Here is a 27,082-nt window from a genome sequence, read left to right as displayed (position 1 = left end):
TTCCACCAACATGCAACAGGTTTCTCTGGTAGCTGCTCATAAGAGCACTGAGGGCATTGGCTTGACATCTACAGGGCACTCCACCCAAAAGCAGAACACATATGACTTTCAAGTACCCATGAAACATTCATCAAGATAAACCATATCCTAGTAAGACAAATCTTAAAGAGAAATGAGTAGACGTGGTGGTTCCTGCCCAGCGTCCCAGTTACTTGGGAAGCAGAGATGAGGAAGATTGAGGTTATCTCAATCAGTGAGATAGCACGCACACATAGGATCTCAGCTTTGAGAGGCGGAGACTGAATACCAGTCTGAGGTTGGCCCCAGATAAAGATGGGAGGCCCTGCCTAAAAAGAAGGTAAAAATGACTTGTTTTATTTATGATGGCCTAAAACTCAAATTAACCCAGATATCCTTTAATGAGTAAATGGTTAAATAAACACTTCAGTATATACACACCATGGGATACTACTCAGCCACAAAGAATAAACTACTGATACACACAACAAATTATGGGGAATTATGCCAAGCAAAAAAGTGTATTGCTGGGCTTTGGTGGCACACGCCTATAATCCTAGCTACTGAGGAGCTGAGATCTGAGGATCACAATTCAAAGCCAGCCTGGGAAGGAAAGTCTGTGAGACTTACCTCCAATTAACCACCAGAAAACCGGAAGTGGTGCTGTGGCTCAATTGGTAGAGCACCTGCCTTGAACTGAAGAGCTCAGGGACAGTGCCAAGGTCCAGAGTTCAAGCCCCACGACTGACCAAAAAAAATTATATATATATATATATTCCAGACCAAGCACAGTGGCTCATGGCTATAATCCCAGATTTTTTGGGAGGTAGAGATTGAGAGGATAGTGGGACATAACTCATAAGAACACCTGCATAATCAGTATTGCCCTATTCCAACAAAACACCAGGCTTAGAATTCAAGTATAATAGAATTCCATCTATATTCCCCTTCATGAAACGATTGATAGGGAACAGATGGTGGTAACGAGGAGGTCAGGAAACCAAGGCAGTGGCTGTGGTTAGAAGAGCAGCACCAACTCTTTAGGATAAACTGTTCTGCATCTAGACTGTGGTGGCTGTCACAGGCATCTACGTATGTGATAAAACTGCACAGAACTAAACACACATAAAGCACAGAAATATGAAGATTTCAGTAGATTCAGTAAAATCCCAGCCATGTCAATTTCCAGGTTGAGCTACTTACTATAGATAAGCAAGGCATTACTACTGGGATGAAAATATTATCGGGTTGTGGGTTTCTCTTTACATGGAAGTAAAGCTACAATTAGATCAAACTAAAGTTTAAAAAAAGGAAAGGGCAGATACTCAATATATGTATAAAACCAGAAACTAATTATGAAGCAACATTATTAAATTCAAATACAAAATATCTGACCTGTACTTTTCAAAAATGTCAGTGTCATAAAACAGAGTCTCTGTTAAGAGACTGGACAGCCAAATCGACATATAATCTGATCCAATCAATCTGGAATATTCTTGGCCATCAAGGACATTATTGTGTTAGTTTTGCATAACTTGAAAAAAGTCTGTGGATCGTATACTATGCTAGTGTTAATTTCCTGACTTATACTCATACTGTGGTTATAAAAGAGAATGTTGTGTTTTGGAGGTGTGGCTCAGGTGGCAGAATGCCAGCCAATGAGCAAATGTGTCAGATTCTGAGTTTGAGTCCTGTTCTCAGAACAGCAACAACAAAAAAAAGAATTTATTTTGGCTGGTGTTATTAACAAAATACAGAATGAAGTATGTATTTAAGGGTAGAGGAGCATACTGTGTCAAGCATACTCTATAAATTGGTTAATGAAAATATTTAGGATCTAAAGGTATGGTTCCAGTGGTAGAGCTCTACCTTTGAGTGAAAAAAAGCTAAGCAATAGTGTGAAGTTCTGAGTTCAAGCCTTAGTACTTATATCCAAAATATATATATATAATATATCCATACATGAAAAAAGAAACATAGAACAATATTAACAACTGGAGAATTTGAGTGAAGAGAATATTTTACATTACTCTCGCAACTTTTTAAATACTATTCTGCAATTATAAAGAACGGAACGTATCAAAATAAAAAATTTTAAAGTATGTAAGACATTGTACAGACCTGACACATAATATTTCTTTTTTTTTTTTCTGGGTCCGGTTGTGGGGCCTGAACTCTGGGCCTGGGCTCTGTCCCTCAGCTCTTCAGCTCAAGGCTAGTGCTTTACACTTGAGCCACAGCGCCACTTCCGGCTTTTTTCTTTTTGCTTATGTGGTGCTGAGGAGTCGAACCCAGCGGCACATAATATTTCAAAAAATTGTTTTTAAAAAAATTAAGCAGTTCCAAAGAGGTTTCACGTCCATATGTCAGGTTCTGAGTACAATGCATCTTGACCAATGTCACTCCTTCCACTGTTTTTTCCCCAGTTCCCCCCTCTCATCCCTACCCTCAAGTTACGTAGTTCCAATTTCTATATAGTGTACATTGAATATGGCTGCTTTTGCTCACCCTTCCTCCTTTCATTTGTGAGCTTCTCTCATTGTCTCCCCCCCACCCCCGAACATGTTTCTGTTTCCTGATATTCATTTTTAAATTGTAGAGTCTTGTCTTTTTCCCCCAGAAATTTCAATGTGGCAGAGCATTTGCCTATTCGTGAAGCACTGGGTTTGATTCCCAACATAGCCTCTTAATTGCAACAGCTTGGAGATGCTAAGTAAACTGGTCAAGAGAAGCAGTATAAACTTGTGGTGAGGCAGCGCTTGACTCAGATCTTTTCTGTGCCAAGCCTGTGCCTCCTGCACTACAATGAAGAAGGATAAGAATCCCATTCCTCAGGACGCACTGGGCTACAAGAGGACAGTATTATGTTATGTAAGCCTGGACTTCAAACCACTCTCCAACTTGTCCGATAGGAAAAGTCTAGCACAGGGGCCTAACAGGCAGACTCTCAAGGACACCATCGTAACCAAGGGAGAAAACCATTCTTTTTTAGACCCTCCAAGCCCAGGGCAACATATAACCTCTACAGTGTCCTCAGATACTCACTTAGGATGTGCTGCTGAACTTTCTAACATGACTATTTAGGGAGATCTCTTCTACCGTCCTTCCTCCTCATCCTCACTCTTGTATCTGAGCTTGGATATGACAGAGAATTTACTTTTAATTATTTTTACTCCAGAATGGATAACACATAACTCAAAACTCACGTAGGGCAACAAGATTCACAAAGAAAAGGTATTGGGTAAATTTTCTTCCTCAACTTTCCCAGTTCCCATCTCCAGAGACAATGGAAGGTGCTAGTTTAAAACTACAACTCTGTGATTTCACCAAACTAACAGAATTATCTAGGTCATATTGTGACATAAAACTATCTACCTAACTAGAAGATTATCAGTGATTACTATACATACAGTGATTTTTTTTCTTTAAGGTATTTAAAATATCCTCAAAACATCTACTATATGCATAGATGTATTTCAACACAAATAACTGCAGGTTACATACATTTTAATGAAAAATGTTTGTATGAGGTCTGATCACAACATATATATGGACTTATGTCTGCTGAAAACCAATCTCTGTACTTGTAGCTCACCTGGTTCCTGTCGCGTGCATTTGTGTACCTGATCTTCTGAATGAAGTAGAATATGAGCCATGCTGAAGAAATAATCATCAAAACAATAAAGGATATTGACACGAAGACTAGAGAGCCACGGCTGAAGTTCTTTGGGGGCATCCGAGTTCCAACAGCTATTGTCATTTGTACAGAGATGTTTTTCTCCAGATAACTCAAAATATCCTTACCCCTCAATTCTGTTATCATGACAGCAATAATATCTCCAGTGCCTGTAATGTAAAACAAATACATTTCTCAAGTGGCATCTAAACATATAGAAACATTAGATATATAAATATGCTTCTTTGAAAAAAAACTGCAAGTTCTGCTAATGGAAGGATTTGCAGTTTGTACTTTATGCAGAAATGCAGTTCCAATTGTGTATGCTGTGTGATACCTAAGACTTAAACATTAGGCATAAAACAACTGCAATGCTAAAAACCACATTAATTTGTAACTCGATTTTAAAAAAACATCTTGTTCAGCCTGTCAAATATAGTAAGAGAGTAAAGTGATGTTTTAGACAACAACAGAAATGTGGCAAAATCATGGTGGGTTTACATTGCAAGACATTTTCTACTGCAAATGATCTTCAGACAGTCTTACTTTTTTCTTTAAATTAATTTTGCAGTGCTGGAAATTGAATTCGGAGCCTTGTTCTCTGTGATTGAGCTGTACCTCCAGCTTAATTTATTAAGAAAAAGTGAAAAGTGTGTTATGGTACAAATAGGTACTTCTTGCACTGATTTTCTAAGAACCATTCCTGAGCCCTACTGTGTGTAGAAACTACAAGGAATAGAAAGTAGTACACAGCTGGAGCTTTAAAACATCACTGAGGCAGGATGCACGTTTTAGAGCAAAGTACCAAATGCCAGTTGGTATCTTCTATAACATTTAAAAAACTAACTTTGGTCTATGTTTAACTGGAGTAAGGTCCTTTTGTAGTTTCTTCTAGAACTTGGGCCTCAATCTTTACTCTTTCTGTCCTACTTCCTTCCCCCTTCTCCCCCTTTTGTAGTTAGGGCCTCAAAAGATAGCACAGGTTAACTTACAATGCTCCTGTCTCAGCCTCCCGAGTGCTGGGATTTTAGGTATGTATCCCCACACCCAGAAAACAACTCAACCTTTCTTGAGATTGGTCCAAAAGCTGAGATTCTGAACTAGTATCCAGAATGGTAACAAAAAAAAAACTTCAGCTTCTAATAGCTGTCTAGAGGTTTGCCCACAGCCATGAATTATGTGTGAAGATAATTATCATCCCTTTCTTCTCCCCCTCTAAGGAAATAGACAAGTATCTACCACCTACATAGCTGTCAGCAACCGTACTTTCCTAAACTTCAGCTACCTGTGGCAACATGCAACTTTTATAATCTATCTTCTCCAACAGCCTCTAAGAGACTGAAGGTTAGGTTTCTCATTTGGTTTAAGAACAGAGAAAATCAGAATCTGTTACCTGAATATGAATAAAACTTGTGCATGTAAACATAAAACACAAACCAAACCAAACAGAACTCCTAAAACCCAACCTTTTCAAGTCTTTTTGAATATTAAAATTTTGTTTGGTTTTATATCTTATCATATTTAGCCAAAATGGACCATTCTTGCATTATATTCTGTCAAGACTATGTGAAACGCAAAACAAACTGAATAAAAGGAATTTTCTAAAAAATGCAACCCAATGGAACATATGTTTGTGTTTTACCTTGTTCAAAATTGTCCCAGCCGAATTATTGGAATAGTAGTTTATTAAAATACTGATCAAAAATCTATACACAAAATCAAAACTGCAAAATTAAAGCAAGCAAGCAAGTTAACATCCCAATTACTTTCTAAAATAAGAGTTCTGGTCAGTAAGTTAGGGAAAATCGTAAGATAATACTAAACCAGTCTGACTCTCCATCTAGAAACTTAAGTTTGACTTTTAAAAATGAATGTTGTTCAACGGGCAATGGTCTGTGGTGGAAGATACCAGGTATGGCTATAAAGTAACTGAGACGGATCCCACAAACGACACATGACAATCAGTCTCATTGCTTTATAATCACACCAGATACAAATGGTTTTAGAAATCAGTTCTGAGGCTCTCTCTTGAAGACCCAAGCTGGAAAAGGAGTGGGAAAGGGCACAGGTAGCCAAGGAATCAATTCAGGTAAGTGCATTCAAAGAACACTAAAGGTAAGCAGCCACTAATTTCAACAGGAAAGCTGTTTGGGAAAAGAAGTGTTTAATTATTTCAACCATGTCGTCAGTGGTATTTATTGAGCACATACTACAACTAAGATACCTAGTATATTAGAAAATTTTTTTTTCCTTTCACTTCTTTAAAAAAAAAAACTTTCTGCGCTTGATGGGCATGAAAAATGAATATGCTTTGAGGGAGAATCTGAAAAGGGCAAGAAAGAGTAACCTAACACAGGTGTATTTTCAATATCCAGCACTGAGGAGAAGAGTGGGAAAAAATGAGGGCAAAGGAGACTAAGAAACTGCTCACCCAGTAAAAGAAAACACAATTATAGCAGATCATTTGAATACTAGTAAAGGCATTATTAGATTTTCAACCATGGCAGTTCTCAAATCCCTTACAGAATCTGATGGAAATGATATAGAAAACTCTTCCTAGAAGAAAAGTCTCTTTTTTCCCCCACATCAAAGCCTGCCTGGATTCAGAGACCCTAACTTATTTTTCTTGTGGTACTAGAGTTAAGACTCAGAAGAATGGTTTAAGGGTGCTACAGACGCTTGACTTAAAGATTTAGGGACCTCTGACATAGCTTGAGGGGAAGTATTAAAATGGAAAAAAATAACCTTCAGAATAAAACCATGGTTAAATCAGCAATGATTGGTAAGAATTACGGAGTAATTAGACTTTCTCCATTGTAAATTTTTTTTTTTTTTTGGTAGGCTGTAGGGCTTGAAGTCAGGGCTGGCTCAAAGCTAGGGCTCTACCACTTTGAGCCACAGCTATACTTCCAGTTTTTGAGTGGTTAATAGGAGATAAGAGTCTCACAGGGACTTTTCTGCCCAGGCTGGCTTCAAACAACAATCCTCAGATCTCAGCCTCCTGAATAGTTAGGATTATAGGCGTGAGCCACCAGCATCTGGCTCCATTGTGATCCTTTAATGGGAATTTATGTTTCCCATTGCTTGAGTCTGGCTACTTCAATATAAACAATTTTATTCTTTTATTTTGGAAAATTTCAAAACTCACATGACAAAACTCTGTAGGAATTCACATACCCTTTGTTTAGATTTGTCAACTGGTACCACTTTGCCCTTTCTATATGTAGTTTTTATTTTTTCTCCTGGTCTTGGGGCTTGAATTCAGGGCCTGGGTGTTGTTCTCCAGTTTTTGTGCTCAAAGCTAGCACTCTACCATTTGAGCCACAGCTCCACTTTCACCTTTTTAGCTGGTAGAGATGAGTTTCAAAGACTTTTCTGTCTGGGCTGGCTTCAAACTATGATTCTCAGATCTCAGCCTCCTGAGTAGCTAGCAATATAGGCATGAACCACTAGTGCCTGGCTTCTAACGTATCATTTTTATTCATTCATTTTGGCAGTACTCATGTTTGGACACAGGGGCCTGCACTTGCTAGGCAAATGCTCTACCATACCCCTTGCCCTCTATATGTATTTATTTTTGATGAAACAAAAGTACATTGCAACCAACAGAATGTTTCATCCTTAAATATTTCAGCAGTATCTCATATGAACAAGGTTGTTTTAAATGTTCAGGATTCAATTATTCATACTTAAAATCTTTACTTCTAACGTAATGCAATCCTTTAAACAATAAAGTCTACATTCAAATATGGGCTTGTCCTAATAATAACTTTTATGTGTTTTTTTTGTTGAGTATTATACCCAGGATCTACTCAGGGGCTGTAGACACTATGTTGGTTATCTTGTTTTGTTACTCTTCCTTAATCTAAAATAAAATAGTTCCTTAAGTCGTATTTGGTCTGTTGCTTATGATGTTGACCTTTTTGAAGAGACTAAGGTAGTCTTTTAAAAATGTCCCTCAATTTGGGTGTCTTAATATTTCCTGAAAGCAAGCAAGCTATGAGGTCATTTTATCTCTTTCCTTTTCAGGTTTGTACTTTTAAAATGTTGTTCCTTATATCAGGAAGCACAATGATGGATTTATTCCTCATGGCAAAGTTTAAGACTTGGTCAATCTTCACTACAAATGAGTATATTCCTCTTTTCAATTAATAAGTAGACCACGGGCAATGTTTGCAAAGCATATGAATAGCCAGTTACTCAATAAGCCTTCACTCAATGCTTGTATCATCCACGACAAAGCAATTGCTGAATTAATTACCATAATGGCACTTGTAAGCTGTGATTTTTCAAAAGCTGCAATTTTGTCTATATTTGATAAAATGATTCTGTAATTTTCTTCGTGTCCCCTTTCCTCAATGAATAGCTGAACTGCCTCATTCCCAACAATTCTATTTTTCAATGGAGAAAAAGATGAATGGAAAAATATTGTAATACAGCTATGAAACTGATTACAAATTAATTTTGAGAAGCTAGCAGTAAGAATCTCAGCATTAACCTCCTTTTGGATTCTGGAATGTGAATGTCTAGGACCAAATCTCAGAAAGATACATACTAGTAAGCTTACTTGTTTTCTAATAAAATAATATCCCTATAAAAATCTTATCTACCATAGATTTTATACCTTCACAGATGAATTTATCTGTTAAGTCCAAATCACTTACCAAAGTTCTGAGGAATTTCAAAACTCAGAGGCATAATCTTAAGAAACATCACATAAAAAATGAGGGAAATGCTTCATTACTACATTAAGTATCTCCATTAATTTTTTTATAACTTGGTAGTTACTAGTAATTATTTTGTAACTTGGTAATTACTACTGATGGTATTGTAATTATTTCTGTAAAACTCCACAAACTTTATATGTTAAGCAGAACACGATATACATTAAATGAAAGAGATTAAAATCACTTTAAAGTTCAGAAGGACTACTGGTGAGAAATAAGCAGGTATTAATTCCAAGGACTTTCTATAATACTCTGTAGCTGCAGAATAGGGAAGCCCTAAACATATAATCTAAATCTTATAGAAAACTGGGAGCATTGTATTTACTCAGAACCTAGAACTTTCAAGATGACATGTTGGCCCAATGTCTCATCATCACCTTGGTTATTTAACGTACTTTTTCTGTATTGGTCCTGGGACTTTGACCTCAGGGCCTGGGCATTTGAGCTTTTCTGCTCAAGGCTAGTGTTCTACCACTTGAGCTCCATTTCTGACTTATGGGTTTAATTGGAGATAAGAGTCTCATGGACTTTCCTGCTTGGACTGGCTTCGAATTATGATCTTCAGATCTCAGCCTCCCGGGTAGCTAGGATTAAAGGCATGAGCCACCTGCATGTACCTGGCCTGGCATACATTTTTTATACATATAAACAAAAAACCCAATTAACAGAATATAACCTTCCAAATCAGGAGGTAATCAGTCACTGACAGCTTCTCTTCTCTGAGTCCATTTAAACATTCTCAATTTTCCCAGTAATGTCCATTGTGGCAATGAAGACTAGAGTCATACTGCTGTACTTAGCAATCCTTTTGTTTTGTTTTGCCTTTAAAAAATCCAATTTCTGTCCCTTTAGAGCAGTTCCTTGGTCTTCCTTTAATACTCATGACCTTGATACTTTTGAAGATTACAGTCCAGTTCCTTTGTAGAAGGTATTTCCTCATGGCTAGATCCAGGTCATGCAACTCTGGCAGTAACATCAGAGAAGCAACACTGTGCTCTTTTTCAATGAATACTAGCAGGTGGCTAACAGTTTCATCCTTCCCATTATTGATGGAGTTCCCTTTGATCATTTGTGATAGTGATATCCTCTAGGTATGTGAACCATGAAGCCACTATGGGAGGTACTTTGCAGCAGGTGAATATTTTAGTCTTCATTAAATGTTTAGATCAGTATGGGTTCATGTTTTTAATTTTATTCAGTGGGTTAAGTAGTTTCTATGACTCATTTCTTGGGCTCATAGTAACCTATGAAGAGATTAAGCCTAACTCTCCCTTAGAGTAATGTATAAGCCCAAGAAAGGGCTCAGTAAACTGAACCATTACGTTCATGGATGGTTGGATGGTAGGAGTGTGAGTTCTCATTTCTGGAGTAGGAGTTTAGAGATAAATAGGGGGGGAAAGCTAAAGTATCCAGGTAATAACAGATTAGAGTTGAAGAAGTAAGCATTAACTCATTCTTGGCTTAACATAGACACAGATGGCTAAATACAGAAATATTTATGGGTATGGTTACATCTATAAAATGCAGAAATATCTGAGGTTAGTATGGACATATGTATTTCTATCAATGCACACCTAATACCTAGATAATGGCTTCTATTCCCCATTCTCCGATGATGTTTAAAGATTCCTTAGAGAAATGACTGCCTCCAGGAGTGGGATAGAAAATACATGTAAGATGTATCTCCTATCAGCAGATAGTAACTTTTAGCATCATAAAAGACATGCTCAGAAACTAAAGAAACCAAAAATTCCAACACTCACAGTAATAGGGGCATGTCAAAAGACACACGAGCCAAATGAATGAGTTCTTAATGGTCAAAGCTAAAATAATCTGACTAATAAAGTCATGTTGTGCTATATTCTAACTGTAAGATAAATATGAGTCTATACTGGGAAAAATGACTGGATGAATTAAATGGAAAACAGACAAGTCAAGAGACAAATCACCCCCACAAAGGAATTCTAAATACTATATAGATACCTGCTCTAAGGTGATTAAGCCTAACATATCCTTTCCAGATTGGGTTACAAATAATGACTTCCACAAAGTTTTGTATAAAAGAGGGAAAAGGAACTTTATAGTAGAGAAGCCTGATAAATGCTGTACCTTAGCCAAGGGATCGAGGCCAGGATCAACAGTGATAATTCATAACAACATCATGTAAACCTGATATGATGTGACACTAATGACACTTTACCTTTGGGGACTTCCATCCCAAAACTCATGCCACTAGTCTAATTATGAGAAATACATCAACATGTCCCAATTAAGGGACAGTCTACAAAATACCTGACCAGTACTCCTCAAAATTATCAGGAAAAAAAAAAAGGGAAGTCTGAAACTATCACAACCAAAAGAATCTAAGAAGATATGGTATCCTGGTGGGGTCCTGGAACAAAAAAACATCAGGTAAAAACTAAAGAAACCTTAATACAGTAAGGGATTTATTAGCTAATAATTACAGAATTATTAATCAATACTGGTTCATTAATTTGGTAAATACAATACTAATTTAAAACATTGATCACAGAAATAATGGTAACTCAGATCTATCTTCACAATTTTCCATAAATGTAAAACTTAAAGATTATTTTTAAAAATTCAATATGTAAAAAGTTAAAGTTCATCATTATACAAACTATCAAGTTAAAAATGTCTGTAACCTATGAAACTGGTTTTTAAGCCAGTATCCCAAATTTGTGTGGATCCTTCATATTATTTTAGCTTCTTCCTCTGCTGCCAATGGGGTAAGGATAAGTATAAGGCACACAAAAAAGCAACCATGTGATGAGTTCTATCAGCAGATGATAAGTAGCTCAAATATCCTCAAGGTGGAAGAATTTCTCCGTTTACTTAAGAATTATAGAATATCAGCTGGGCACCAATGGCTCACGCCTGTAATCCTAGCTACTCTGGAGGCTGAGATCTGAGGAACACAGTTCAAAGCCAGCCCAGGCAGGAAACTCTTATCTCCAATAAACCACCAGAAAAACAGAAGTGGTGCTGTGGCTCAAGTGGTAGAGTGCTCACCTTGAGCTGAAGAGTGCAGGGACAGTGCCCAAGCTCAGAGTTCAAGCCCTACTACCAACAAAAAATAAATAAAAAATTAAAAAATTAAGAGATATCAAGGAAAAATTAAAAACTATTGGAAATTTCTAAATGGAATCTCTACATTTAATTTTAAAAGCCCAATCAATCAATCAATCAATCAATCATCTACCTATCTATCCATCCATCCATCATCCATCTATGGGGCCAGTACTGAGTTTCTGAACTTTGGGCTTTGCATTCTTGCTTCTTTTCTTTATTTACAGATGGCTCTCTAACACTTAAGCCATGATTCAACTCAGCATTTTGCTGGTTAACTGGAGATGGAGGTTTACAGAATTTTCTGCCTGAGATCTTCCAGGTCTCAGCTCCTGGGTAGCTAGGATTACAATTATAAGCCACCAGTGCTCAGTACTATGTTTATATTTTAAAAGCTACTGCTTAAGTGTTTAATTTTTGTTGCTGTTGTTCTTAGTATGGACGTTTTTTGAACTAGGAACTTTGTGCTTACTAGGCAGGTACCTGACTATGTGAACCATATCCTTTAGTTATTCTTACCCTGGGCAGGCCTGGACTGCAATCCTCCTATTTAGGCCTTCCCGTAGCTGTGATTGCCACAATGCCAAGCTTTTTAAAACACTGAGGTGGGGCTAACTTTTTGCACCATCATGATCCAGCACAGCCCATGATGAGCTCAGGAGATTATGATCTCTCTGCCTCCTGAGTAGCTGGGATTGTAGTGTGAATAATCATACTTAGCCTTTTTTTTTGTATTTTCTAACATGCTTTAAAAAATGTATGAAGTACATAGAACATGGAGGAAAAATATTTGCAAACCCAGGTAAAAATATACATATACAATTCAATTTCTTAACCACAGGAGTACAATTAAACTGCATGTTCCATCTTTTCTGGAGTAATAAAATCAATATTTAGAGGCTAAAAATCTTTAAATGGCAACACAATAGTGCATTATTCATTTCCTAGATTTGCTTTTAGTACAATGCTAACAGACTCACATTAAGTGGTCCAAATTATTTGATATTTAAAGGTATTTTACATGTTTGTTATTTTTACTTGTTCTCATAAAGTATGGTTTTTATAGCTAAAGTGAATTCTCTTTTTTTACATTTTATAAAGTATGGTATTGTCCTATTCCTTGTTAGATAATGGGTACAGAGTTAAATACTTTTTTCAAGAGAGTAAGATGGAAAAAGGAGAAGAGCCATTCCACTTAATTCTGTAACTCTGTTTACTCAGCTAAAAAAGCAGCATAAGAAGCATTTGATACTGCTGATTGACAAAAAGATTAGAAAGCAACATTGTTTGGTTCTGAATATCCACATACTCTTAAAAACTTTTAGATAAATCTAGATATTTCCAATTAGACAATGATCTGAAACAATTTAAGACAATAAACAGTAACAGTAAAGACTATATAAATTTTTTAAAGCCCGGAAAACAGATCCTTAGGTTTCAGATGAATGTGCATTATTTTAAACTCTCCAAGAGCCTGTAACTTCCCCTCTATACTACCACATATCCGCTAGCTACATGACAAAGAACTCATAGTGCTAACTAGATGTAACAAGTAAAACCACATATTGAGCAGTCTTTCCTGTCAATGATATCACAGACACTGCATTGGGAAAGATGTCCTTCAGCCACCAGATGAAGGGCATTCCTTAGAAAAAAGTATCATTAAGCTCTAAAAACAGTGCTGACAGAGAAAGAAGACAAAATACTTAATATGGTATTGTAAGATTATAAAAGATATTCTTAAGTGAGAAGAAAACAAAACTAAGTATCTTGTAATTGCATAAAAGCATTTGCATGTAAGTCTTTGTGTAGATGGATATTTCTGGTTTTATTCATTTTTCTTGACCCAGTGCTGGGTCATATGGTAAACTGATGTTTCGCTTTTTTTTTTCTTTTTCTTTTTGTGCCAGTCTGGGGCTTGAATTCAGGGCCTGGGCACTGTTCCTGAGTTTCTTTTTGCTCAAGGCTAGCACTTTACCACTTGAGTCACAGCGCCACTTCTGGCTTTTTCTGTTTATGTGGTGCTAAGGAATTGAACCCAAGGCTTCACGCATGCTAGGCAAGCAATCTACCACTAAGTCATAGTCCCAGCCTGTGATGTTTAACTTTTTAAGAACCTTCTAAACTGGTTTCCAAACTGATTGTGTCATTTCACTTTCCCACCTGCAGTGAAGGAGGGTCCAAGTTTCTCCATACTCCCAATAAAATTTGGTATTGTTTCACTTTTTAATTATAGTCATTCTGGTAGGTAAAGAAATAGTATCTCATTGTTTCTATTGCATTTTTCTAATGATTGAGATATCTAAGCATTTAAAAACCAGCAAGATAATCTATCTTAATTCAAAGTTATTCTTTCCTTCTCAAAGACAGGAAGAAAACTATTGCTTTGAATCCAATGTTCCCTCACTGAGATGTAGCCCAGTTAGACTGCCCCTTGGATTCCCTGAAGAAATGAAGTTACAGGACTCCAACAAACTCTGAGGAATGAAAAAAAAAATCACATTCGATATTTTATTTCTGATTTTTAGTTTCAGTTTTTATGTAATCATGAGTTTACTTTTTTTTGTGTGTGTCAGTTTTGAACTCTGGGCCTGGGACACTGTCCCTGAGCTATTCAGCTCAAGACTAGCACTCTACCACTTGAGCCACAGTGCCACTTCCAGTTTTCTGGTGGTTTATTGGAGGTAAGAGTTCTCACAAAGCCGGGCACTGGTGGCTCACGCCTGCAATCCTAGCTACTCAGGACGCTGAGATCTGAGGATCCCGGTTCAAAGCCAGCCCGAGCAGGAGAGACCGTGAGTCTCCTATCTCCAATAAACCACCAGAAAACCAGAAGTGGCGCTGTAGCTCAAGTGGTAGAGTGCTCGCCTTGAACTGAAGAGCTGAGGGACAGCGCCCAGGCCCAGAGTTCAAGCCCCACGACCGACCAAAAAAAAAAAAAAGAGTTCTCACAAAATTTCCTGCCTAGGCTGGCTTTGAACCACGATTCTCAGATCTCAGCCTCCTGAGTAGCTAGAATTACAGGTATGAGCCACCAGTGCCTGGCTAACAGTTTACTTTTTGCTATCAGAAGAAAAACATTTTAGTTCAAAAGGTTTACTTTGAAAGGAAGATAACAACTCACAGAACTATAAAATTTAAATTCATCTGAATTATTCTATCAAAATATTAGCATTAATATTTTAGTATTAATGACTCAAGATAAGCAAATCCTTATTTTAAAAAAGAAAACAAAGCTGCCTAAAATATATAAGAAAATATTAAAAGAAGAAAAGTTAATTCCTTAAATAAGACAGTAGTTTGTTGGTATTAAGTTTTGTTTGTTTTTGTTGTTGGTCCTAAGGCTTGAAATCAGGGCCTGGGCACTGTCCCTGAGCTTCTTTTTCTCAAGGTTAGTACCCTACCACTTGAGCCACAGCATCACTTCCAGCCTTTTCTGTTTTTATGTGGTACTGAGGAATGGAACCCAGGGCTTCATGCATGCTAGGTAAGCACTCTACCAGTAAGCACATTCCCAGGCCTGGTATTTAGTTTTGAACTGAGGGTCTCAAGCTTGTTAGGCATGTGTTCCACTACTTAAACCACACTCTCAATCCCTTTTACCCTCATTTTTAGGGTTTTTTAAGATTGATTTTTACATTTTTGCCAGGGTCAATCTCAAACCTCAAGCCCATTTATCCCTTCTGCATAGCTGGGATCTAAAATCTTTAAGAATACAAAGCTAAATTTTATTGAAGTTTGGACTTTAACAGAAACTTAAAGAACTTAAAGAAACTTAAAGAATGAGCACCAGTTTACACATCTTGGCCTACTGCTCCTGTGCCTTACCTGTTCCAGTCTTTGGTAAGACGGGGAAAGAACCTATGTTGTATATGGTTATTGTGAGGACTAAGAAACATACTTTAAAAACTCAAGTTAAGAAGCATATGGACATAGTAAGTACCCAATAAATTTCAACTTATCATGAAAACAAACCTACATTAGGAATATATTAAATGTTCCCATAAGAAAGGAAAATATATCTATTATTGCAAGTTATAAACTGAACAAAGAATCCTTCCAGACAGGTGATCCTTGAGAATCCATAACCTAACCTGCTGACTGATGGATTACAAATCAAATACATTATCTTTCAAAGTTACCAGGCAAAATGCAGAAATGCAAAACAACTAAAAGACTCAATCACGGGCAGTTATTTAACTAGTGCAGGTTTTTTAAGTTGTTATAATCATTATTTAAGGAAAAATTTACAAATAAATCGTAATACTAAATATAAATAATTATAGAGTTATCCTGAAAATTATGATTTTTACCAAAGGTAGACTGTTTACCTACAAAGCAAGAATTTTTAAAAGAAAAAACAAAACGTAGAAGCTCCTTTCTTGTTTACCTGGATGAGTCATGGTGACTGGCTCCTCTTTGGATTTATTATTATAGATGACTACAGCAACAGCATTGTGGAAAGCAGCCCGTGATATTTTCTCTTTAAATGTGCAGTTTCCTCTCTGCAGCAAGGCAATCCACTGTTTGATATTAGGAGGAACAAGGAATCGTGTTTGAGGATCACAGCCCAGATGATCAGCAACTAGAGGAAAACACACATATACACACACACATTAAAGATAAATAGAATCAGGGCCTTATCAAAGTGCTCACTTCTTCTCTGAAAACTATAGTACTTCAGACAACTCAACACCAGCAAGGTTATGAATATATACACAAAGGACATTACAATGAATCTAATTAATGTGTGTACCAGGAGGAAGATGCTCAACTACCTGTACTATCTCTTGCCTGTAATCCTATCTACTCAGGAGGCAGAGATTGGGAGAATCGTGACTCCAGACAGCAATCTTACTGCTGTGGTTATTTTGGAGATAAGGCTTCACTTTTGCCCATCGCCAGACTAAACCATGATCTTGCTATTTACATTTGCATTGATAGCTGGATAGTTAGAGTACACCACCACCTCTAGCTTTTTGTGTTGCTGTTGTTTAGATGGACTTATTTTGACCTAGCTTGCCTGGAACTGCAGTCCTTCCAATCTCAGACTCCTGAGCAGCTAGGATGACTGGCAGGTGCAACCATACTCAGCTATTACTTGAGTTTCATGAACTTTTTGAGAGGGACTGGCTTGGAACGATGATCCTCCCAATCTCTCAGCCTCCCCCTGAAAAGTTTAAGTAGTGAAAATTGTATGAAGGGAAATAAACATATTCCTCTAATTTGTAATTATTTGTACAACTTATTTACATTAAGATACACATACTGCAGAATCCAAAACAAATGGAAGACTAAACTTCGTATATGAGAAACATTAAGTGTAGAAACGTTTTAACTATATGTAATTATAATTCTACAAGGAAACAGGAAAGATAAAAATGTGAAGAAACACTGAAGGAACACTTCAAAACAAAGAAGAGTTAAAAAAAAATAGAGGGGACATATTCTGTATCTTCCTGTCCACATGACACAAGAAGACACCCACATCATATGGTGGCAGTACAAACTGCATGGCCACAGTTCTAAATTTTGGACACAGTTTATTCCAGTACCCATACGTGCATTTAAATCTCTCAGATGAAGTTCCTCAATTTTTTATTTCATACCTATGGCCATCATAGCTCTGGGAAATCTTAAAGGTGCTCTTCTCATACTTCCACCCACACATTTAGACCAGGTTAAAAATAAAGGAAAGCAAAGTCCCTAAGGCATCACAGAAGGTCAGGGTGCAGACTGTCAGCCTACATGCAGTGGCAGAGGCTGGAGGACCCATGCCTCCCACAGTCAGTTACTGCCAGTCCTGGTGTACTGGCGCAAGACAGAGGAAGAGGAACACAACACACTGATCCAAAAGGTGAAAGAAGAGGCAAGTTAATCATAAAAAATTAAGCATTAAGAGCTGGAAGTGTGTCTTGAATGATAGAACATCTGCTCAACAAACATGAGGCTCTGAGTTCAAGCCCTCCAAAAGCATCAGTAATAAAATATGGCTAATAAAATATAACTACACAATATAAAGAAATGACATCAGTCAGGACATGTTTGATTTCCACATATGTAAAAGTAGACTGCTTAGCAAAAGATACAAAATGCTTCCAGTAGTGATGTCACTAACTTCATTCATTAAATATTTTCCTCCAATTTTCTTATAATTACTATAGTGAGGGATGGGAACAAGAGCATTCTTGTGACCAACAGTCTCGGAACACATAGGAGTATTCAGGATGGAAGATGTTTCCACAATTTCTTGCGACTGATACTAGCTACAATTTCTGCACTATAAAAGGTTACATCTGTATCAGTAAAGTTAAAATGAGGGTGCTAGGATATAGCTCAGTGGTAGAGCTATAAGTGATAGTGTTTGAGTCCTGTGTTCAATCCCGAAGAAAATTTTAATAAATCAACAAGGCAGAAAAAAAAATCCTATGTCATGATTTTAGTAGTCAACTATTAAAAGACCCAGCCATCACATTACAAAACTATAAAATTCTGAAACAGACTGTTTACTTCCAGTGCTATCTGTTTCACAGATAATTATGCTGTTTTAAAATACAAGCATTTAGGCGATGTGTTATGATAACCTCATTGTCTTAGGAAATCATCCAATAGTGTACCCAAACAGGGAGCAATCAAAGAATCAGTTTTAAGTGTTTCATCTGTTATTTTTCAAAACATACTGCTGCACAAACCCCGGCAGAAAATGCAGAATCAAGAATACCTACAGAGACTGGTACCTTTTGCATTCTGTTAAAAATTCATTTCTCTGTGATTTATTCCACCCCTCTGTCGTTTGTCATGGATTTATGGAACCAGTAAGACCTAGGTTCCAAATCGAAATCCGTTACTTACTAGCTGAGGAACAGTGACAGGTTAACTAGAATCTGATCTTTTAAGTTTTGGTTATTTGTAAAAATTGAAATTTTAGCAGGGTCCAATGACTTACATCTGTAGCTACTTGGAAGGCTGAGATAGAGAGGATCATGTTCAAGGCCAACCTTGGTAAAAAGTGCTCACGACTGCATAACAACCAATAAAAAGGCTGGGTGTAGTGATTTGTCCCTGTTATCCTAGTTATGTGGCAAGAATAAATAGGAGGATCACAGTCCAGGTCAGCTAGGGCAAAAAGCACAAACATATTTGAAAAATAAGGAAAGTAAAAAAGAGCTGGAGGTGTGGCTTAAGTGATATTGCCTACCTAGCAAGTGCAAACGGTAAGTTCAAAGCTCAGTACTGAATAAATAAATAAATAAATAAATAAATAAATAAATAAAATTTATTTACGTCCAGTGCTGGGGCCTGAATTTTCAGGACCATCATGTATGCTAGGCAAGTGCTCTACCACTGAGCCACATTCCCAGTCTGATCATTTTAACTCACAGTTATATCTGTAAAAAAAAAAAAAAAAGCCTATGATAATTATTTTATTTTTGGGAACTTAAAACTACATTTCCTTTTTTTTTTTTTTCCCCAAATCAAAGTCTATCGAGTTTGGTGCCTTCAGTTAACGGATGTGAAATTCCCCATAACCCCACGGCAGTCACAGTACACTGAGAAGAAGAGCAGATCAGTAACATTCCAGTGTTCTCAGAACGCAAAGAAACAGCAAGGGGTGCAAATGCCCAACAAATACATCAAATCTACTGAAGAGAACTTGAAAATTCTCCTAAAGGAATCCTCACCCACTAAGAACAGATTCTATGAACAAGTGCATGATCAAAACAAATTCCAACAACAGACTGGATGATCAAAAGAATGTTCCCACTCTCTCAAATTCACCAAATCACTATCGACAAAAGGTTCCAAAAGCTTTTTGCGATCAGTAAGTACATAAAATGCAATTATAGGCAAGAACGATACATGTGAGTTCCTATTCCAGGAAATAGTTTTACTATCCAGGAGAAGAAAATTAGGGGTTTTCACAACTGCTTAATATTTCATTTCAGTATATTCATTATATCTAGTTATTCCTTCCTGTAATTAAAAAGTAAATGAACAATAAAGATAGTATTAATAGCTCTAACACAACTTTCCAAGAGAACTGGCCACAGTGATCAAGTGGAACTACTTCAAAATTTAATACCATTGTTGAAGTCATTTATTTAGTGAAGATAAAGTAAAGCATAAAATATCTATGTAATTAGGAACCATTAAAAATTTTCAAAACAATTTTCAGAATCGCTGGACTTCCATTTTTTTCAAATTGCATAAGAGGATGCTATCTCTGAGTTCTCATTTATTAAAGAGCTGAGAAAGACTTATTTGAAAATATGAAATGAGCCAGGTGCCAGTGGCTCACGCCTGTAATCCTAGCTACTCAGGAGGCTGAGATCTGAGGATCCAGGTTCAAAGCCAGCCTGGGCAGGAAAGTCCATGAGACTCTTATCTCCAATAAACCACTCAAAAACTGGAAGTGGAGCTGTGGCAAAAACTGGAAGTGGAGCTGTGGCTCAAGTGGTAGAGTGCTCGCCTTGAGCTGGAGAGCCTAGGGACAGCGCCCAAGCCTAGAGTTCAAGGCCCCATGACTGACCAAAAAAACAAAAAACAAAGAAAATATGAAATGATAGATAATATAAAAAAATCATGCAGAAGAATTTAAAAGGCTAGGGATGTAACTCAAGCAGTGCTCATGAGCACTGGTTTCCAGCACTACAAAAACAAAATGCAAGAACTGCCAGGCTCTAGTGGCTCACACTTGTAAACCTTAGCTACTCAGGAGGCTGAGAAGTGAGGATCATGGTTCAAAGCCAGCCTGAGAAGCAAAGTCCATGAGACTCTTGTCTCCAATTAATCACTGAAACAAACAAACAAAAAAACCCCAAAACAAACCAGAAGTAGAGCTATGGCCCAAGTGGTAGAACCATGAGCACAAACGGTCAAAGACAAGATGGGTGCTGGTGGATCACGACTAGCTACTCAGGAGGCTGAGATTTGAGGATCATGGCTCTCCAATTAAAAAAAAAAAAAGCCAGGGGCTGGGAAGGTGGCTCAGTGGTAGAGTGCTTGCCTTGCATGCATGAGGCCCTGGGTTCGATTCCTCAGCACCACATAAGCAAAAAGAAAAAAAGCCGGAAGTGGCACTGTGGCTCAAGTGGTAGAGCGCTAGCCTTGAGCTGAAGAGCTGAGGGACAGCACCCAGGCCCAGAGTTCAGGTCCCACAACCGGACCCCCCCCCCAAAAAAAAAGGCCAGAACTGATGCTTGGCTCAAGTGCTAGAGCACTAGCCTTGAGTAAAAGAAGCTCAGTGATAGCACCCAGGCCCTGATTTCAAATTTCAGGACTGGCATGTGGCATGCAGATACACACAACTAATTTTTCCCCCCTATATGGGCTTTTCTGTTGAGCCTAGAAATAATGAGTTTTCTTTATTTCTTGATAGGAAGCAGATATGGGATCTTTACCTCAATTACCTTAATAACGATCTTAACATAAGCACTTAGCAACATCCTAAATACCAAGGAAAACCATAAAGGGTTTAATAATTTGGTCTGGAATCTTACTGGGGCAGAATAACAATCACAGAAATATCAGTAAAACAGTATAGGAAGAATGTTTTGATATGTAGGGCAAGGAAGAGGGTACCCTAGTGGAAGGGGCCACTGGCGTTGGAATATAAATGGAACCCTTTAAAATTGTCCAAGCAGAAAGGACACAAGTGCAAAGACAACTTGCACAAGAACACAGAACAAATACTAAGTCCTTCTCTTGAACTCTTGAGAGAACTGTTTAAGACAGCCAGTATAAGTGACAACACTGCACGGATGTAAGATGATTGATTCTGAGAAAAAGACTTCATCTGTAACGAGAAAAGGGAAAGGATTTTCTGGTATGAAGAAAATGTAAATATTTAAAGAGTTGTATTGTGAACTGACGAACAAATAAAATCCCTTTTCCATATTCCACCAGTGGGAAACTTTCCACGCTGGTTCATCTGATTTTCAGGAAGCCTTCATCTCTTAAAAATGCAAATATCCTACAAAGTAGCAGTCACCGTGCTATATGTGGGTTAACGGTTTCCTTCCTAGTCCTGAGAATCATCCATTTGCTGCAGGCTGGAAGTCTCTCAGTGCAGATGGGTGGGGGGTGGAGGATAAGAAGCAAGAACTTAGGAAAGCATTCTGCAGTGAGAGTCAAGACGTGTGGTTATCTTTGCCCCAGGCACATGGTGCAACTGCTCTGATACACCTTCCTGTCCCTAGCCTGTGTCTTGCTTCCTCCTGAAATGCCAGCACCACCAATCCTTCGCTCACTACCTTCTGATCCTTGGGATTCTGCTTAAATGTCTGCATCATGTCTTCCCTGCCTCCAAAGACTGAGCTGGGTACTTTTCCCAAGTTGCCATGGCACCCTAAGATTCCATCCGTCTTGGCATTTATTGTACAGCATTAGTAACTGGCTGTTTATTTCTGAATCTTTCCTGCTAGAATGTGAAATACAGCATCACCTCCAACATGTCTGGCACATGCTTAATATACTTGATAAAGTGAGGAAGGGAAGAGTGATGGAGGTAAACAAAAACTGACAGGCGTTGGGGCTAAAGTCTGTATGCAATCTTAGCTCTTGGGAGGTGAAAATCAGAAAACTGAGGTTTGAGGTCAGCCTGAGCAAAAAGTTCACAAGGCTTCATCTCAGGAATGGCTGGGCGCAGTGGCATATCCTGGACATCTCCAGTGGCACAGGGAAGCACAGCTAGGTGGATCGCAGCCCAGGTTGTCCTGGGCAAAAAGTAAAACCCTACTTCAAAAATAATCTAGGTGGCCGGGCATCAGTGGCTCACGCCTGTAATCCTAGCTATTCAGAAGGCTCAGAGAGGAGGATCACCATTCAAAGCCAGCCCAGGCGGGTACATCTCAGAGACTTTATCTCTAATAAACCCCAGAAAACCGGAAGTGGTGCTGTGGGGCTCAAGTGGTAGAGGGCTCGCCTTGAACTCAGGGACAGCACCCAGGCCTAGAGTTCAAGACCCGCCCCCACACACAAAAAAAGGCAAAAAGGGATTAGAGGCACAGCTTAAATGGTAGAGTGCCTACCTAGCAAGTGTGACGCTGAGTTCAATTCCAGTACCACCAGGAAATTCCAGTAATACCAGGAAAACAAACAAACAAAAGCGGGCCAAACACAGTGGTGCTTACTTGTGATTCCAGCACTGGGGATGTTGAGGCAGAAGAATCATGAGTTCGAGGCTGGCTTAGGCTAAATAGTGAGACCCTGTCTTAAGAATTGTACTGTCAGTTAACTTGGGAAGTGAAGAGAGGAGGATCACGGTTCAAGGCTAGTCGGGTAAACGTAAGTGAGTCCCCATTTCAACACCTAGACATGGTGGCTCACATCTGTAATCCTAGCTATATGGAAGTATGAAAGACTGAGATATGAGGACCAAGCAAGATAGCTGAAAAAAAGTAACGAAAGCAAAACGTTCTGGGCATAATTCAAATAGTACAGCACCAACATATCAAGCACAAGGCCCTGGGTTGAGACACTAGAAAAGATCCCCCCTCTTGCCAAATGTAGTAATGTCCAGACTAGGTAACATTTTGTCAGTTGGCTCCAACAAAACAAAAAGAGAAATAAGACTAATTCTTACAGATTTCAGATATTTCATTGTCAGATAAATTGTCAATTTTTGCTTTTCTATTCCTGAAATAGATTATAATCTCTTTAATCTTTAAATTTCCTGCTTCTGTTTTGTCTTTCCTTCCCTCCCTTCCCTCCCTCCCTCCTTCTCTCTCCTCCCTCCTTTCCTTCCCTCCCTTCTCTCTCCTCCCTCCTTCTCTTACCTTCCCTTCCCTCCCTTCCTCCCTTCCCTCCCTTCCTCCCCACCCTCCCTCCCTCCCTCCCTTCTGCCTGCCTGCCTGCCTGCTTGCCTTCCTTCCTTCCTTCCTTGCTTCCTTCCTTGCTGCTAGTCCTGAGGCTTGAACTTAGGGTCTAGGCACTGTCCCTGAACTTTCTGTGCTGAAGACTAGTGTTCTACCACTTGAGTCACAGTTCCACTTCCTCTTGCAGCTTGTGTGTGTGTGTGAGAGAGAGAGAGAGAGAGATTAATTAGAGATAAGAGTCCATGGACTTTCCTACCTGAGCTGGCTTTGAACAGTGATCCTCAGGTCTCAGTTTCCTGAATAACCAGGATTATAGGCATGAGCCACTGACCCCTGGCTTTCCCTATTTTCTTATTGCTAAGAGTTCTAATTGTATGATTAAGGGGGGGAAAAAAAAATATATATATATATATGTGACACTGGGATTTGAACTCAAGGCCTTAAGCTTGCCAGGTAGGTGACCTACCAATTGTGCCATATCTCCAACCCTATTTTCTTTTTATGCCCAGTCTGGCCTGGACCTTGATCTTCCTATTTATGTCTCCTGAGCAACTGGGGGTGACAGGTATATACTAGTCTGGCCTCAAAAATCCTCCCAATCTCAGCTTTTCAAAAGGCCCCCACTTGATGAACTCCTATCACCACAAGCTGAAAAAAAATACAATTTGTTATTTTTGTTCTGAGTTTTTTTTTTTTTTTTGTATTTAATTTCTATTTAGAGACAGGGGCTTTCATGTAGCCCAGGCTGACCTAGCACTCAGGAGGGCCCTGCCTCAGGACACCACGTGCTAGGATTACAAGTATGGGGCACCAAGCCCACTTGTTCCTCTTTTCTTAATTTTAGTTTTTAGTATTCAGCTACTGAACTTGTGTCTAGCTTTCATACCTTTATCCACTTCTACAGATTCCTAATTTACATCTAAGACCTATTTATTACTCATCTTCAATGAGTGTTTAGTCTTATTAAAAATGTTTTACTTTTTTCTCTTAAAGCAAACTGAATGCTGAGTCCCAGCTTTCTCTTAACTTTGTACCAGCAGTCCTGTCTCACTTAATGACAGGGATGTGTGAGCTGCAGGAAGAACATCACCGTGTGTACTTAGGCAAAGGAAGGTTATGAACCATGACGCTAGATAATAACCTTATGGGAACACCCACAGTTGACTGAAATGTCATGACTAAACTTTTATCCCTTCCATGTTTTCTACCCCTCCCTTCTTTTGCTCCCCTCCCCCAGTCCAACTCTTAATTTCTCAAAGAAACCATCTAGGAAAGGAGGAATGGAAGGGAGTGGTATAGGCAAGTTTTAGCAAATCATTCAATTTGTCTAATTTATCTATTTGTGGTTGCTTTGTCCCATTTTTTAGGCAAGGTCATAGAAATACAAGTTAGTAAGCAGAGGGAATGTGGCCTATACAGCTTGCAAATGGTAGGTTAAATTAATAAACCCAAACCTGCCTGGCCACCCATGGGGGTAGGGACTAGAAAAGAATAAGGAAGTAAGGACAAGATCTGGTGGCACAACCTTACAGGAAACAGAAAGAAGGTCCATCAATCTGAAAGCCATTTTATTCTCACTAACCCAAGGCCAAGCTCTGTAACAAGGGAGATGGCCAAAAGGGCAGATATGGAGTAAGTTCCTGCCTTCCCCATGGCACATCTATCCATGTGCTGCTCTCGTTCTCCGTCACATTTCTCTTCCAATAAACTTCTCTATCATCTTGACTTATGTTTACATCTTTCCTGAGTTTTTCCCTTGCCAGACCAAGGATGGAGGTTGTTTAGCTGACATGTATTTTGGTGGGATTGGCTGTTCAGGTTACAATTGGATAATGTGGAAAGTTGAGAGCTGCCTATCAGTGCCAGTTTATTAAACAAGAAAAACAAAAAACAGAATTCTATTGTTTTTTGCAGTGCTGCAAGTGAACCCACTCCTCAGCTATGTTGGGCAAGAGCTCTACTAATGAACTAAACCCCTAGTCCCAGAAATCTTAGGTAACCTCAGGCATCTACAGGGCACTGGCGTATACCCATATGCTATACATGACAGCTACTGAGCTGCAGTACTCCAAGTGTTTGGGGTAGTCAGGTGCGCTAAAATGAGCCACACAGTAGTGAAATTTTTTTTATACACCTGAACAGCCTCCCACTGATCTGAATAAAGAAACATGTAACTATGGTTGTTGCTAGCAGTGTCTTTATGACAAAGAGGGGCAATCTCAGAATGAAACTGAAGCTACAGATGGCGAAAATAGACTGAAAGCTACTAGACCCTCAGTAATACTTCTGAGGTGCCCAACCTCGGAGCCCAAAGTATAGCCCTTCCTTTGAACTTCAGTTGGAGCGCTAAGAAATTCCCCACACTGGGGCTTTAGGCTTCTGAGTAAAACTCTTAATTCATTGGCACACATGACAACATAAGCCCACCAAAAAGTTCAAACCTAGGAAGAAAGCTTCCATGTACAAGTGGAAGACGGGAAGCCATCTTTATTTCGACTATACTCTGAAACTTCTAGCTTTATCAATGTAGGGAGACAATATCTGCAACTCTGTAATCACACAGAACCATGGTTAAGCAGTTGTTACAAGCTACGGGCTGGTGACTCAAGCCTCTAATCCTAGCTACTCAGGAGACTGAGATCTGAGGGTCACAGTTGTTCAGAAAGTCTGCCTGGGCAGGTAAGTCTGTGACTCTTATCTCCAATTAACTACCAGAAGACAGAAAGTGGAGGTATGGCTTAAAGTGGTAGAGCATTAGCCTTAAGCAAAAGAGTTCAGGGACAGTGCCTAGGCCCTTAAATTCAAGGCCTACAACTGACACACACAAAAAAAGGAAATTGTTGAAGACCTGGCAAAATGCTTGTAATTACAGTTACTAGAATCACCAGTAGATTTGGCTATTCGATAACCTGATAATGTCACAAATATTTTAAACATTTTAAATACTGCTCCATTACACTGGGTTTCTTCTTTTAATCCTATATAATTTTTATACTTAGCACTACACTAAAAAGCAGCTCACCTACCATCCCTTCCCTCCCACCTCTACAACTGGTAGGGGAAAAACAAAGGAGGGGGCAACAATGCTTGATAAGAAATGTACTAGGCCAGGCGCTGGTGGCTCACACCTGTAATCCTAGCTACTCAGGAGGCTGAGATGTGAGGATTGCAGTTCAAAGCCAGCCTGGGCAGGAAAGTCCTTGAGACTCTTATCTCCAATAAACCACCAGAAAACCAGAAGTGGCGCTGTGGCTCAAGTGGTAGAGCGCTTACCTTGAGCTGAAGAGCTGAGGGACAGCGCCCAAGCCCAGAGTTCAAGGCCCATGACCGACAAAAAAAAAAAAAGAAATGTACTTATTACCTTGCTCATGTAACTATAACCCCTCTGTTCAGTATTTTCACAATAAAAAAACATTAAAAAAAATAAAAAGCAGCTCACATGTTTAACCAAACTGCAACAGGAGTCTCCACTGCCAAGTGTCTTGTACTGTATTCTCCTTTATCCTATTTTTTTCTATGTGTTATTTTGTTCCTTCCTACCTTTGAATGCATTGGCCAGATATACTTTATTCCCCTTCCTTTCCCTCCATATATGTATATTCAATTTCTATTGCTTAATATTAACATGTAGTACATTTATTTTCCTCTTGAATAATCCAAGACTCTTCAAATCTCTATTGGTTTCTGCTATAACAAAGAGCTAAAAGCTTTGTAAACAATAGCAATTTCTCTCAGCTCTGAAAACCAGAACCAGA

At 38.6% G+C, this 27,082-nt stretch overlaps 1 protein-coding gene across 1 annotated transcript in view; it reads right to left on the bottom strand.

Annotated features, from left to right (window-relative positions):
- The window catches only part of Rnf130 (ring finger protein 130), a 79,807-nt gene that overhangs the window by 36,528 nt on the left and 16,197 nt on the right, over positions 1-27,082 (bottom strand). Inside the window, exons 2-3 of the mRNA XM_042688920.1 lie at positions 15,902-16,096; positions 3,614-3,864 (exon numbers count right to left, since the gene is read on the bottom strand). Coding sequence (XP_042544854.1) covers positions 3,614-3,864; positions 15,902-16,096 — 446 coding nt within the window. The remainder of the gene's footprint in view (positions 1-3,613; positions 3,865-15,901; positions 16,097-27,082) is intronic.

The sequence above is a fragment of the Dipodomys spectabilis genome, unplaced genomic scaffold (genome assembly GCF_019054845.1).
Source record: "Dipodomys spectabilis isolate Male_0828 unplaced genomic scaffold, ASM1905484v1 ptg000119l, whole genome shotgun sequence".
Lineage (NCBI taxonomy): Eukaryota > Metazoa > Chordata > Mammalia > Rodentia > Heteromyidae > Dipodomys > Dipodomys spectabilis.
Note: the sequence above shows the minus strand (reverse complement) of the source record. Positions and strands in the feature narration are given on the sequence as shown.